The sequence below is a fragment of the Magnolia sinica genome, chromosome 1 (assembly GCF_029962835.1).
Source record: "Magnolia sinica isolate HGM2019 chromosome 1, MsV1, whole genome shotgun sequence".
Classification (NCBI taxonomy): domain Eukaryota; kingdom Viridiplantae; phylum Streptophyta; class Magnoliopsida; order Magnoliales; family Magnoliaceae; genus Magnolia; species Magnolia sinica.
In genome coordinates this window covers 418,621-432,186 of record NC_080573.1, presented here as the reverse complement: position 1 = coordinate 432,186, position 13,566 = coordinate 418,621, and the positions used below count along the sequence as shown (strand labels likewise).

At 40.0% G+C, this 13,566-nt stretch overlaps 1 protein-coding gene across 2 annotated transcripts; it reads right to left on the bottom strand.

The window, feature by feature from the left end:
• Window positions 1-1,493: 1,493 nt before the first annotated feature.
• On the bottom strand, window positions 1,494-9,366 carry LOC131229484 (beta-glucosidase 18-like). 2 transcript variants are annotated; one of them, XM_058225541.1, is made up of 12 exons: window positions 9,047-9,366; window positions 8,902-8,968; window positions 5,943-6,001; window positions 5,793-5,868; window positions 5,640-5,714; window positions 5,291-5,378; window positions 4,939-5,191; window positions 4,674-4,789; window positions 3,422-3,671; window positions 2,892-2,994; window positions 2,575-2,683; window positions 1,494-1,903 (listed from the first exon to the last, which is right to left on the bottom strand). In XM_058225541.1, the coding sequence occupies exons 1-12, from the start codon at window positions 9,344-9,346 to the stop codon at window positions 1,795-1,797; spliced, it is 1,605 nt and encodes a 534-aa protein (XP_058081524.1). In that variant the 5' UTR covers window positions 9,347-9,366; the 3' UTR covers window positions 1,494-1,794. The 2 variants fall into 2 exon arrangements, with proteins under 2 accessions (XP_058081524.1, XP_058081463.1); XM_058225480.1 differs by having other exon boundaries at window positions 1,494-1,908; window positions 9,047-9,358.
• Between the last annotated feature and the right edge of the window lie 4,200 nt (window positions 9,367-13,566).

Below are 13,566 nucleotides of genomic sequence, written 5' to 3'. Positions count from 1 at the left end.
TCCATATTTGTTATCCCAAAAATGGTCCAATTAGTGATCTAGACCGTCCATCATGTGGGGCCATCTTTGATTGGCTAATCCTTCCAAAACATTACTCTGACCCAATGTATGGATAAGAAAATTGATGATCCATATCGATTACAATAGAGGATGGATAATTGATCTGGACCGTCCATCATGTGGAGCTCATCTTTGTCTGTAGTCCTTAAACGTCACTTACATCTAATCATCCCAGCCATTTGGAATGGGAATGCCTTTGAATCTTTTATTTTAGGGCTATTAATGGGCCATACTAAATCAAAGCCAACCCCAGGCCCAGCAGTTGGTGGTCCTTGTTGATGTCCACATGACCTCTCTCTAAGAGAATTTGAAGCAAATTTAATTAATTACTTATTTGATGTTGGAAACCAAACATACATTTCTACCATACCTGTTGAATAAGCAGAAACCAAGATAAGCTACTTGAGGCCTAAGTAATTTATGTATAGTAACTTATGATGCAAACGGATCCTTAGCAGTTTTTGGGGGATAAAATGTCTTCTTGCAGACTTGGAAGTAAGTTAAAAGTTAATGCATAGATAAAGAGTAGATGAATATGCATCTTTCCTGTTTTCCCTAGTTATGATAAACATGATAGATGTTGTTGTTCTTGTTATTTCTTGCAGCATTCGTATGTGTCTATGAGTCTGCATTTCCGGCTGATGGCATGAGTTGGTCCTCATTCTTGTAAGATGTATGTAAATTGTATGCAAGAAGATGAAGAAGAGCGGGCGTACAATTTATTAAAGAGGAATACCAAAAGATGTATAAATATAAATGTTGAGATTTCAGTTTGTTTAAGTGGGTTCAATAAAATAATCCTAACTATTGGTCTATTAAGCTCCACTGCAGATGGGCCATGCCCTGAAAATCTCGTCAATAGGATAACTCAATTTGTCACCTGCAAATAGATGGTTGAAATGAATGTAGTAACTGCTCATCTTCAACTTGGAAAAGGCCCATGATTGGTGGCTGGGTTCTTCTAAAATGGGAGATCTTTTCTGGCATCATCAATCATGGGTGAGCTCAATAGACTGGTCGTCTAGATCACTGTGATGGGGACCGACTTGTACAAACTGAAAAAACCAAGTAGAATGCGCAAATCCTAGTTCAAGGATCATATAAATCCTCTTTATCAAATAAATGATAAATAATGCAGTAGATTTCCATAAGATAATTAGTAATAATGCAATACATGTAAGATGTGTGTTTTTTCTTTTCTTGAAACAAGGGGTTAATAGTAGTTCAATGGCATTCTTTTAGTTTAATGAGGATTACAACTATATCTATGTAGATTAGAGAAAGGCATTAAGTACAAAAGTGAGTTTTGAGAGAGGTTATTAACCTTTTGGGGAGAACACACCAATCAAATAATTACATGTCTGAGCAAAAGTTTTTTTCTTAATATCTGGACTCATCATTTGGAAAATTCCACGTCATGCTCAGAAAATAAATTTGTTTTAGAAAATTATCAATACTTTATTTAAAACAAATTACAGGGCACTAAACAATAGGAAAATTATGTGTCATCATAGAAATTATTAATGCTAGGAAGGTGATAATGAAGTTGCAACAAAGATGACGATGACCCCGACATGGTATCGTCACATGTCCATGTCTTGCTCTTACAGGCTGGTGGTCATTACAGCGTTCCTATTATTGGACGGATTCCTTCTTATCCCATTCTCTTTAGTGCAGGAATTATTACTGGTGAGGAAATCCCGATACCATTTTGCTGATCGTTTCGATGTCCTTCTAAGCGTCTTGAAGTCTACATGGTAAAGACCAAATCTCCTGGTGTAACCAAACAACCATTCGAAATTGTCTAACAAGGACCATATAAAGTAGCCACGTACGTCTGCGCCTTTCCTATCAACAAAGTGCTCTTAAATTAGCATGAGATTGTGAGAAATACAGGTGTATTTTGAGGTTGATGGAGCATGCTCCAAGACCCATCAATCTTTGAAACCACTATAGAAACTTGAGCTGGAATCTATTTGAACTTTTGTATTTTGCGAAATATCTAAGAAAAATTAAGAAAGAAATAGTGAATGAAAAAAATACCTGGTGAAAATCTGTTAACATTGAGTTAGAGTAGAGTAGGCAACAACCAAAAAAAAAAAAATCAACAATAACACAACGTTGAACAATCAATGGACCCAGGTTTGTGCTGGCCAGAGGTTGGCCCATTTACTAGTTGTACCTGGATGCCAGTTTGAAGGCTATCCTGTTTGTCAATCAGGCCTGAAGTTGAGGCTCTTGCCCCACCTGTAACAGTCTTAAAAGGGTGAGGACTCAGGATCATGGTGGCCTTAGGAGAAAAGGTTGTCCAAATGTCGGCCTTAACAAATCTTATCATTCAAGCCTTAAATTCGGCTTGGACCTGACAGTACCTAACCCAGGAATCAGGCTCAAGGCCAGCCAATGAAGGGTTGGCCCTGAAAGCTCGACAAATCCTCATTCTGCAAGTTATGTCTGAATTTTTCCTTACAGGAGATTTAAAGTTACCCATTGTTCCATGTTTGTTAACTCTACCTCATAGCTCTTCCTAAAGAAGCAAGGTAGCTTTTATGATATTCCACTCTTTCGAAATCATCGAGTAACTTGTCTACCAAGTCACTAGGTTGGTCCATTTGAGAAATCCCTGAAATCATTTGTGGTTAGGTAGATCTCCAAGTTAGAAAAACTAAAATAAAAATAAAAACAAAACAAAACAACAATGGTGAAAATAATCTATCAACTTATAGCATGAACGAGTTGACTCAGTACTGTTGGTTCTGAGCATTGAGTCCACTCGGTTAAATTGAAAATACAAGCATCTGAGTTTCGACTATTGTCTACTCGTGCCTTACCATTTTCAGTCACAAACATTGGTGTGTTCTTGTATCTTGTCATAAGATAAATGATCATCTCTTCCATCGCATGTGGAACAATGAAGAATGTTGGCAGCGAAGTCTATAATCACTCACGAACAATTCAAACTCATGTTAGAAGGAGAGAAGAAAGAAAAATAGTTACACAGTAACATGAAATGTTAATTCTCTGCTCCTGACATAAAAGTACAATGCAGCTCCTTCACAGGACCCTGCAAGAATGTGTAGTGATTGACAGTTGAACTGGCTGGCCACCTCATCGAGGGGCTATTGGCTGCTGAAATCCTACTCGTTGGACAACTCTAACCATTCGGTTATGGACATTACTGATTAAACACGGGAAATTGCCTCGCCTTGTGTTAGCAATTCCCTATTTGACTGCTAAACCAATCCAAATCCCACTTCTTTTGGAAATTGCCCATCACCAGGTCAACAATGTCCACCAACTCACATGTTTGCAGATTGTACCATGGCCTCATTAAGTAATGGTAGATAATACTTGCTAGTACCCGTCCTCCAATGGGGATGCCGTCTCTTTCTCCTGTAATATATGCGAAGCCTTCAATTGCATGACCGCCAGAGACACAAGGAGAGTGCAAGCAATCCTCAGCATAGAGAGCCGAGTAATGGTTGATGCCGATGAAATCAATCCCATCTTTTATCTTCTTAGAATCTTTAGGAGAGAATTTGGGCAACCGATGGCCTAGAATTTGACGCATCTCAAGAGGGTAATCTCCATGGATGAAGGGATCCAAGAACCTACAGACAGATTATTCTCTGCATTTGCATTAGTCTTATAACCAATGATATTCATCTCTTGCAATTTAGCTAACTGAAGCTTCAGCAAATCCATTAAATTGTGCTTTCCATATGAATATAATAGGAATGTCTGAGTGATTCTGAGCATCATAATGCTCGGCCTACCTCTGGTTATCTATCTCTCCAAAAATCACTTTGATTGGATGATCCTAATCATGCAATCAATGGCTATGAAATTGACTATCCGTATTGATTATAATAGAGGCCCTGTTAGTGATTTGAACTACCATCATGCATGGCTCACTTATGATTGCCTATCCCTCCCAAAAATCACTTTGCTTAGATGACCCTAACCATCCAATAGATGGCTAAATGGATAATTGAAATTAATTATATAGAGAAGTATGATCATTGATGTGGACCGTCCATCATGTTGGCCATCTTTGATTGACTATACCTCTTACAGTTACTTTGATTGGATGATCCTAACCATCCAATTGTAGCCTAGGAATGAACAGTCTGTTTACTAAAAAGGTCTAGTTATTGATTTTGACTGCTCAGGATAAGGGCCCACCTTTGATTGCCACCTTTGAGAGGAATGAGAATGAGAGAGATGAGGGGACGAGAGATAAAGAGGGGATGGAAAAGCCATGTTGGGAGAGTAATTTATAATGACTTAAGATTAATTATAATTAGATCTTTAAAACTTGAGGTAAAAATGCATTATGGCATCCAGGATGCAATAGAAATAATAATTTGAACAAGTTTTAAAAACACCATTTAATTGATTATGGGATAATAGGTTATTCTATTAATTTGTTTTGGCTCCTTAGTGAGTCCTCCAAACCTGCCCTGATGTTGGCTAGACATTTTCTATAACCGGAAAAGGTTTTCTAGTCAATTTCTTTCGGTGCACCTTGTGAAGCCTTATGTCACTGGCTATCTATGTTACTGAGAACATGTGTGTGGATGTGTGCAACCCTGTTGAGCTTTAGATCATACCATGCAACATTGAAAGATAGAGCCCTGCTCACAGCTTCATGATCTGCCTCCTCATTTCTAAGGGGTTCATACATCACACAATTCACAACGATCCCAATCTGACCTCCTTGTTTGTGCTGCAACCCCATTAAGGAAATAGAAAAAAATAATAATAATAATTAAAAAATTTTAAAACAGAAGGAGAAAAAACATTAAGGGCTATATTTATAGAGACATGTACTATGTAGACACGCACACGTTGACACATGTAACCCATTGTAGTTACCTGGTAATGTTTTCGGTAGACATCAATTGCCATGGCATGAGATAGTATCATGTTGTGGCCTGCGATAAAAGGCTCAGTCTCTGAATCTCCAATGGAACAGTTACCAAATGGTGCAGAACACCGACCCGGCGGGTATGTTCCCTTGAGGTAGCCAGACCGTGCCACAATGTTTGGCTCGTTGAAGGTGGCCCACAATTTCACCCGATCACCATAGGCCCTGAAGCAGATATTGGCAAAATACGCGAATTCTTTCCTAGAAGAGACCAAATCCCATCAATGTTACAGGTAATTCAGTCATGGGCCTCACCGAGAATGTAGCATGGTACTATGGGCAATATGTCCCAGGACTTACTGTATTTGAGAACTCATCCATCCACCATATCTGTCCTCAAGTTGTTGTGGTATGTCATAGTGAGTTAAGGTAACAAACGGTTGGATTCCTGCCCCCATTTTCAGTCAATTTAAGCAGTCATATCGATGTTCAATAAGAGATTTACAATATACTAATATACTGAGTGAATAAATCATAGGCACTGTTAGACAAACCAAGTTAAGTCGTTGGATCAATTAGCTTTCAAACATTGGTCATATGCATGAGGTAATCTAGGCAAACAAAGGCGACTAGGTTGAGTTATGAGTCTATCAATCTAGTAATTTTCAGGCATCGTACATGATTGTGAAGCCTTTTTGAGTAACACTACCTCTGAGTATAAGAGAATCTATAAGCTTGTTATAGAACATGATTCCAATAGGATTGACATCCCCTGTTCTTCCACCTGAGATTGTTTAAGAAAATTATTAGTGTCTTCTGAAAAATTCTAATACTAGTATGAAATGAAAATTTTCTTACTCACGAGGTAATATTCTTGCCCAGGAAATCGAGAAACGGTAAGCATTTACACCAAGAGAATGCATCAACTCTATGTCTTCCTACATCAAAAAATGCATCTCGAGTTTAATTGATGAGGAAATTCTCATGTAGAAAAAGGAAGGGAGATGTTTACCATGTAACGATGGTAATGGTCATCTGCTATATCTCCATTTCCTCCATCCACAATGTTTCCTGAATATGGTTGAAGGAAAATATCAAGCCCAAGCACCCCAAAAGAAGTCAATACTTTGTAGCAGGATTATAAATTTCATTGAGTCAACTCAAAACTCAGTAAAATGAACTAGCCAACTATCTAGTCGAGTCACCTTGCAGGTTCGGTCATGATTCAATCAACCCCACTTGATTCAAGTGACTTGTTTTGTGTCTTGTTTTTAGGCTATATATATATATATATATATATATATATATGCTGTTTTGGGACAGCTTGGTGATTGCTGCATCCTCAAGCAGCTGCATTCCTTATGGACATAGTCCATCTTTCTGTGCTGCGAACATCGATAACTGAGATGAAAAGAAAACTATTTTCTCAAAATTTCCCCCAGTTATTACTAAGGGTCTGTTTGGATACCACCAAATAAATTACTTTTTATACTTGCAGTAGTAGATAAGTTAACTTATTTGAGATAAACAGTTTTGGTTGAAGATCAATTATACTTAAAGTTACTTAATCACTTCAGCTTAATAAGTAGAAACCAAGATAAGCTTACTCCAAACACCCGCTAAATGTTGGAGCCAGTCAGACATGCTCATGTGTGTCGAATGACATGCAATATTATCATGAAATTTTCAAATGGTCATCAGCTTGAAATTATTGGTGATTTTATCTTGAAATTATTGTGATTTTGTAGAAAAAAATTATTTGAAAGCTAAAGTAAATCATTTTATACCCATATTTTCTAAAATTTAGATTTACTGGTTAAGTTATAATAACTAGTTTTTTAATACTTTATTTTGAGTGAGGGTGTCCCGATAATATCAGGACAAGAAAACATAAAATTTTAAAAATCTCTCAAGAAATTACTGAGAAAGAGATTTGCCACTATGAGTTTGTCTGCCTAACCTGCGCAAAAGTGGCACTTTAATTAGGAGTAGGATACCGTACTAAATGCAAATGTCTTAGTTATCAAGCACTCTGTCGATGTATTAGCAGCATATGTGCGGTGACCCACCCAGAATGTTCATCTGCTAGCCCTATTACAAATATAAGATCATAGGTTGACTATAGGTTTGGAGTTTTCTTACTGCCCAAGTGTCATCCCGAAAGTCATCCAACCATTGGTTACAAGTGCCAAACTGGTATTGCTCCTGTGTTGCTGCTTACCAAGGTGGTGGCCCACCATAATTCACTGGTTCACAAATTGGGAAGTGGATTGCGTACTAAGTACCTCAGGATGCGCCCAACATGAGTTATGTGTCCATCCACCAGCTTATTTTAGGGTATAAGCCCAAAATCAAACCATATATATCCAAAGCTCAAGTGGACCACACCACAAGGGACGGTGTGAATTGAACACCTATCATTGAAATCTTAACAAGGCCACAAAGGTTTTGGATCAAGCTGATATTTGTGTTTTCCCTCCATCCATGTGTGTGATATGGTGAACAAGAATAAATGTTATTGTGGACCCTAGAAATGTTTCTAGAGTGGACATCATTATCCTCACTGTTTCCTGTACTGGTGTGCACTCCAGCTTTGGATTTGCTTCAGTTTTGGGCTCAACCCTTAAAATGAGCTGGGCCCAATAGAGTTTACTTAGTACCCAATCCTCTTCCCATAAATTGAGTACTTGATAATTATGTCCGGGGACGCGGATTGCGTCCTACTCCCGCGCAGACAGTAATCCGTCTGGGCAGGGCTCTGTGGGGCTCACCATGATGTAAGTGTTTTATCCAAGCCGTTAATCGCTTTTCTCAGATCATTTTAAGATATAAGCAAGCATTGAGGAAGGTAGAAGGCATAAGTGGACCACAAAGTGGGGATTTAATGTCCACCGTTAAAAACTTATTGGGAGCTGGAAAATTTTCGGATCAAGCTAATATTTGTTTTTTCACTTCACCCACGCCTGCATGACCTTGTTAATAGGTTGGATGATATAAAAAAATAAAAAATAAAATAAAAAAAACATCGCAGTGGCCCTTAGAAAGGTTTCAACGGTGGATGTCATTATCACTGCAGCTTCCTTCTGTGTGGTCCAGTGGAGCGATGGACCTGCTTCAATTTTATACGCATACCTTAAAATGATCTTAGAAAAGAAATTAACGGCTTATATAAAACACTCAGATCACAGTAGACCGTCCGGGCGGGGGTAGGACGCGATCCGCGTCCTTATGTCTGGTGCTTTCTCATTTAATCTACGCTAAGAATTATGAACGCCGATTGCGTCCTACCCTGGACAGGGCCTCCGATTGGCCACCGTACTGTATGGATTTCATCCACACCGTTCATACATTTCATCGTATCATTACAAGATATAGACCCAAAAATGAGGCAGATCCAAGAGACAAGTGGACCACACAATAGGGATTAACTTCTTGGGGCCACAGAAATTTTGGATCGGGTTGATATTTGTGTTTTTCCTTATCCAGGTCTATGTAAATTTATGAATAGGTTTTGGATGGAAGATAAATAAAATCACGGTGGACCCTAGGGAATTTTCAAGGGTGAGCATCATTATCACCGCTGCTTCCTGTGGTGTGGTCCACTTGAGTCTGGGATCTTCGTGAATTTTGGTTCAAATTAATAAAATGCGACGGATAAATGGATGGACGGTGTGGATAAAACTCATACATCACGGAGCTTCTGCCCGTTCCCAGGTGGACATGGGCAGGGTAGGACGGTATCTGCGTTCAAGAATGATTTAGTTTGAAAACTTGGAGGTTGCCTGCCCCCCTAAACTCGATAAAGTCTACCCACTTGACTGAATATTGGGTCGACTCGATTTTGAGTTGATTTAGAGACTCAGAGATTTGAGTTTCGAGTATTCGACTAATAAAGGGAGGCTGGTTAAACCGAGTCTGACTCGTCCAAGGCAAATTAAAAATGGGAATTATTGAAGGTTGCCTTTCCTGACCTGATACGTGACTGAAAACGTCCCAGTTGCTAAGACTCTTGCCACCTTCTTGAAAAGCTCCCTCGAACTGTGTGAGATTACAGCACAAACATCTTACACAAAAGAAAGAAGATAAATAATAAGAAAGAAATGGAAGAAGAAGAACCTGATAAGAGGAAGAAGCGGTTCCAAAGAGAAACCCATCTGGAAATTGACTTCTGCTAATATCTTCCTGACACTTTTCACTTCCAGCCCATGACAGATCAAACGTCATAATTAGGAGCCATAGACAAAGGAATGGTCTTGGAATTTCCATTAGCTTCCACTTCATCCACCTACAATCACCCTTCCCATCTCTACTGGTATATATACACATATGAGTATGTATGTTCATGCAAGCATGGATTGCTTTTGTAAAAACAGAGGTTGAATGATGTAAAAAGAAGTTAACATCGTCGAGGGCCATACCCGGCCGGCACCTAACCTTGGAGCCATATGAAAAAGTACCGCTGATTTATGAGAGTTGGGGTGCAACATTAACCATTCGAGCCTACCATGATGTGTGTCTGACATCTACTGTCTATGTCGTTTTCTCCCACTTATGACATCAGAACAAACCTTTGGTCCTTCAATCATGTGATTAAGGCTGTTGACTTGATGGGCCATCTCATGATGGTATATGCCCAAATTAATCTCCTCAACACAATAGTAGTCCTAGTATTTTGAAGGTAAATTGTTTAAACCGCCACATCAGGGCTTCACTGAACTTGATATTTACCGGACTCACCAAATCCAGTTTCCCCTAAAACAACTGTTGCAAGAAAGTGGGGAACATGAAAAAGTTACTCCATCCTCACGAACGAATATGCTACGCACATCAATTCATATTTATCCGCAGCCACTTAGGTGAGTGAAGCTGTTGACAAGACGGGCTAGACGCAACGCAAATCATTTTGGAAAGTGGTTCAGTGGAATACATACCAATGGGCTGGACTAATCAAATCTGGGAACATGAAAAGCTACTCCATCCTTCTTAAGGAAGACGTTACGTACAACATTTATCTGCAGTCAATTAGGTGATCAAGGCTGTTGATCAGATGGGCCAGACTTTCAATGGTCGTGCCCAAGATATCTCAGTGATAGAATAGTTGTCTCTTTGAGATGGCCCACATAAAGCATCGTTGAAAGTGGCTCGGTTGAGTAAAAGCTACTCCATCTAAAGATATTAAGTCCAGCATTTTCATGACAAAGGCTGTTGACATAACGAGCGGAACTAAAAGTGGACGTTGACGTCACCAATTTCCATGAGTCCCACCACGAAAATGAGGTATATCCAAAACTTTAAGTATAGCCCACCACAGAAAGCAGAGGGGGAATGAACGCCCACTATTGAAAACTTATCGGGGGCACAGAATTTTGGATTAAGCTGATAATTGTGTTTTCCTTTCATGCAGGTCCTATGAATACGAATGGATGATAAATAAACATCATGGTGGCCCCTACAAAGGCTTCACGGTGAGTGTTATTATCCTCACTATTTTCTGTGGTATGGTCCACTTAAGTTTTGGATTTGCCTCATTTTTGGGACCATCCCATAAAATAATTTTAGAAAAGTGAATGGACGGTCTGGATATAACACATACATGTGGTGGGCTCACAGAAGGTCCACAAGAAGCAATCGACCTTGAATGGCCATGTCCAAAATATCTCCCTGTGAGAATAGTTGTAGCACGACTTTGAAGGCTAGCCCTATTGATGGATAGTTTAGGAATAAAGACAGCAACCTTCCAAGTCAAATCAATTGAAAGAATCGACCAACGGGTAGGCCCAGCTCTCTCCTATCCTAGATCGCTGTCACATCACCTAGCCTCCTCCCTAGCTGAACCTTAGTATTGACAAACCGGCACTTACGCCGAACCTCCCCTTGATTGTGGAAGGGATTAGACACCAAAGGGCTGAATCAAAATCAATGTTGATGGCTCGGCCTTGGGGAACCCAGGCCCGTTGTGGGGTGAGAGAGTTGAGAGATGCGCTCAGGGTGTGTTCCTCTTTGGTTTCTCATCTGGCTATGGCACAGGATCCAGTTCACGTGCTAAATTTTGTGCGGTCTATGATGGCCTAGTCAAATGTGCTAAGCTAGGTTTCTCTAAAATTGAAGTGGCATGTGACTCCAAATCTATTCTGGCGATCCTCTCCAGGAATACGTGTCCAACGTGGTCCTTACATTACCCATACCCCGATGGAGGCAAATGCAATGGCAAACAACTTGGCTAGGCGTGGCAATCCATCTCAGGCCAACCTCTCCTTTGTCTCTCTAGCTTCCCTCCCTACCTCCCCAGGAGGTCTTCTTTTCCTGGATATGGTATGTTTGGGCTACCTGAGAAAGCTTTAGTTTTTCTTTCTTTCTTGAGCCCAATTGGCTGTCTGCTTGGGCGGATAGTTTTCTATGTCCATTTGTGGATATTTAGGATCGCTTTAGGGTAGGGGGCCTTCGCCTTTTTTGTGTCGCCCTCCCAATATACTTGTATATCTTCCCTTATGAATGAAATCATTTTGTCTGGAATAAAAAATAAAAAAATCGACCGATAACAGAGTGGGACTCAATATTACAATCTGTATTACTTTGGGTCACACTAAATACATGTTATGTACATGTTTGGCTAATAGGTAATTGGCACAGTTATATATCTCTTTTCAGAAATTTCTCGGCCATATAGAATTACGTGTGCGTGTGACGCATGGAATGACATGAGGTCGATGGAAGCCCGCAGCCCTTGTACGGCTTGTCAATTTTTTCGCTGCGCTACTTCGAAAGCTGTCACCGTTAAAGGTAAATTCCCTAAAACACCACTCATGGAATTATTGCCTGACCCATCGTTAGAAGCCATCAATCTAAGGAAAAACCTCGCTCTGATACCAAACTGATGCAGGGAAGGACGTGAGGTCGAGCACCATCTTCCTCAAGAATGATGACTATTCTAAATCCACGGAACTTTTCTTAATTTTTCTGGACTCCTCATAGAGACTTCTCGAATCCACAAGGAAAGAAAGAGGGAAAATAGAAATAAATTCAAAATTGATTAATGAATGAAAAAAAAAAGTTCACAACCCTTTAAATAAGAATACCAAGCAATGGGAGAGAAATAAGAATCCACCTATGACTAAAACTCCTAGAATTTGCCACTTACTATAAATAGTAAACTTACTATATTTATAGATGGTGGTGATGTGTGCAAGTGGGTGAGGTTTTCGGCCAAAAATAATAAGTGTCCTATTTTGGCTTTACTAGTGAGCAAAGTAGGCCCCACCGCACCGTGTTGTGTAATCTGAAACGTGGGTCAGGTGAGTTTTATCGAGGATATTGGATTCCCATAAAATTCAACCTCATCTGGAGCTCAGTCGGCCGCACCATCTGTAACATTTATTACGCCTGAAACTTCTAAAACCACTTTAGTGTAGTCCACCTGAGTTTTTTATAGGAGCGGATTGCCTGTGAGCTGTGTGGGTCCCATAGAGATGACCGTGACAAATCCACTCGGTTCATCTGTTTTGAAAGACCTTAATAGGACAGGATTCTAAAATATACGTCATATCTAATACTCATGTGGACCACGCCAACAAAACAGTGGGAAGAGAAACAACAACGTCCAATTTTGAAACCTTACCTGAGCTGACCATGACGCTTATATGATATAAACATCATGGTCAGCTCTAACAAGGTTTCAACGAATTGTTGCCGTTATTTTTTTAGTGCGGCCTACTTGGGTTTTTGAATCTGCATGAATTTTAGAATCATGTCCTATTATGGTACGGGTCCTTACTCTTACCCGGGGTGGACTCCCGGGAGTTTCAACACGGGGTCAAGGGTTTGAGTACCCACCAGTGGTGAAATCCCACGATGTGTGTGGGGTGTGTGTGCGTGTGTTATAAATTTTTTTTTTTTTTTTTAAAGTCCTATTATGGTATTTCAAAATAGATGAACGGACTGAATTTATCAGGGACATCTCTGTGTACCGCAGACGATCTTCTCCCCCTGAAAATTGTTAAGCTCCTCATTCAGCTGATAAACACACGATGAAAAGGTCGGATGTCTGAACCGCATCATGATGGGCCTCGTAGGCAATCGAAAGGGGGCGTCCATTCTCAGCTGTTAATCCTGATGACATGGCCCACCGATGTTATGAATGGGGCTAAATTTTGGATTTCAGACCCGATAGGATGGGGTGCATCTAATGGACAGGGTGAAATAAGCATGATCCGTTGATCAGGTCGGCAAGGATGTGTGGAAAAAAATTTGGCTGTTAGAAAAAATGAATGACCCACGATCTAATTAAACTCAACAAAAACATGTGGAACGTGGCTTACAAAATTAGTGGACGGTTGAAAATATCCGGACCACCAGGTCACGGTCATTGTGGATGGACCACTTCATAAGAGGCTCTCGGATTTCAGCGACGGCACTTGTGGCATGTATCGCCTCAGCATTTGTCACGGATATGCATTCATCCCGAGGCAATATCATCTTTACCCTTTTAATTAAAGCTAGTAAAGATAAGTCTATTAAATGATGGTGGCCACCCATTACAACAATACGACCCCACCGTTATCAAATCAAAAGACAGATTTGAAAGCCTTGAAAGTTGAAAAGTAGACATGAGAGGTAGCCAATCCATCCCCGTTGCCCAC

Excerpts from the sequence above, each read along its gene's own strand:
- LOC131229484 (XM_058225480.1), bottom strand. The coding sequence starts at position 9,346 with ATGGCCCTCGACGATGTTAACTTCTTTTTACATCATTCAACCTCTGTT. Across the intron at positions 5,715-5,792 it reads CTGGGCAAGAATATTACCTC|GTGGAAGAACAGGGGATGTC; the intron begins GTGAGTAAGAAA and ends AAACAATCTCAG. Across the intron at positions 2,684-2,891 it reads AATGTTTGTGACTGAAAATG|GGATTTCTCAAATGGACCAA; the intron begins GTAAGGCACGAG and ends AAATGATTTCAG.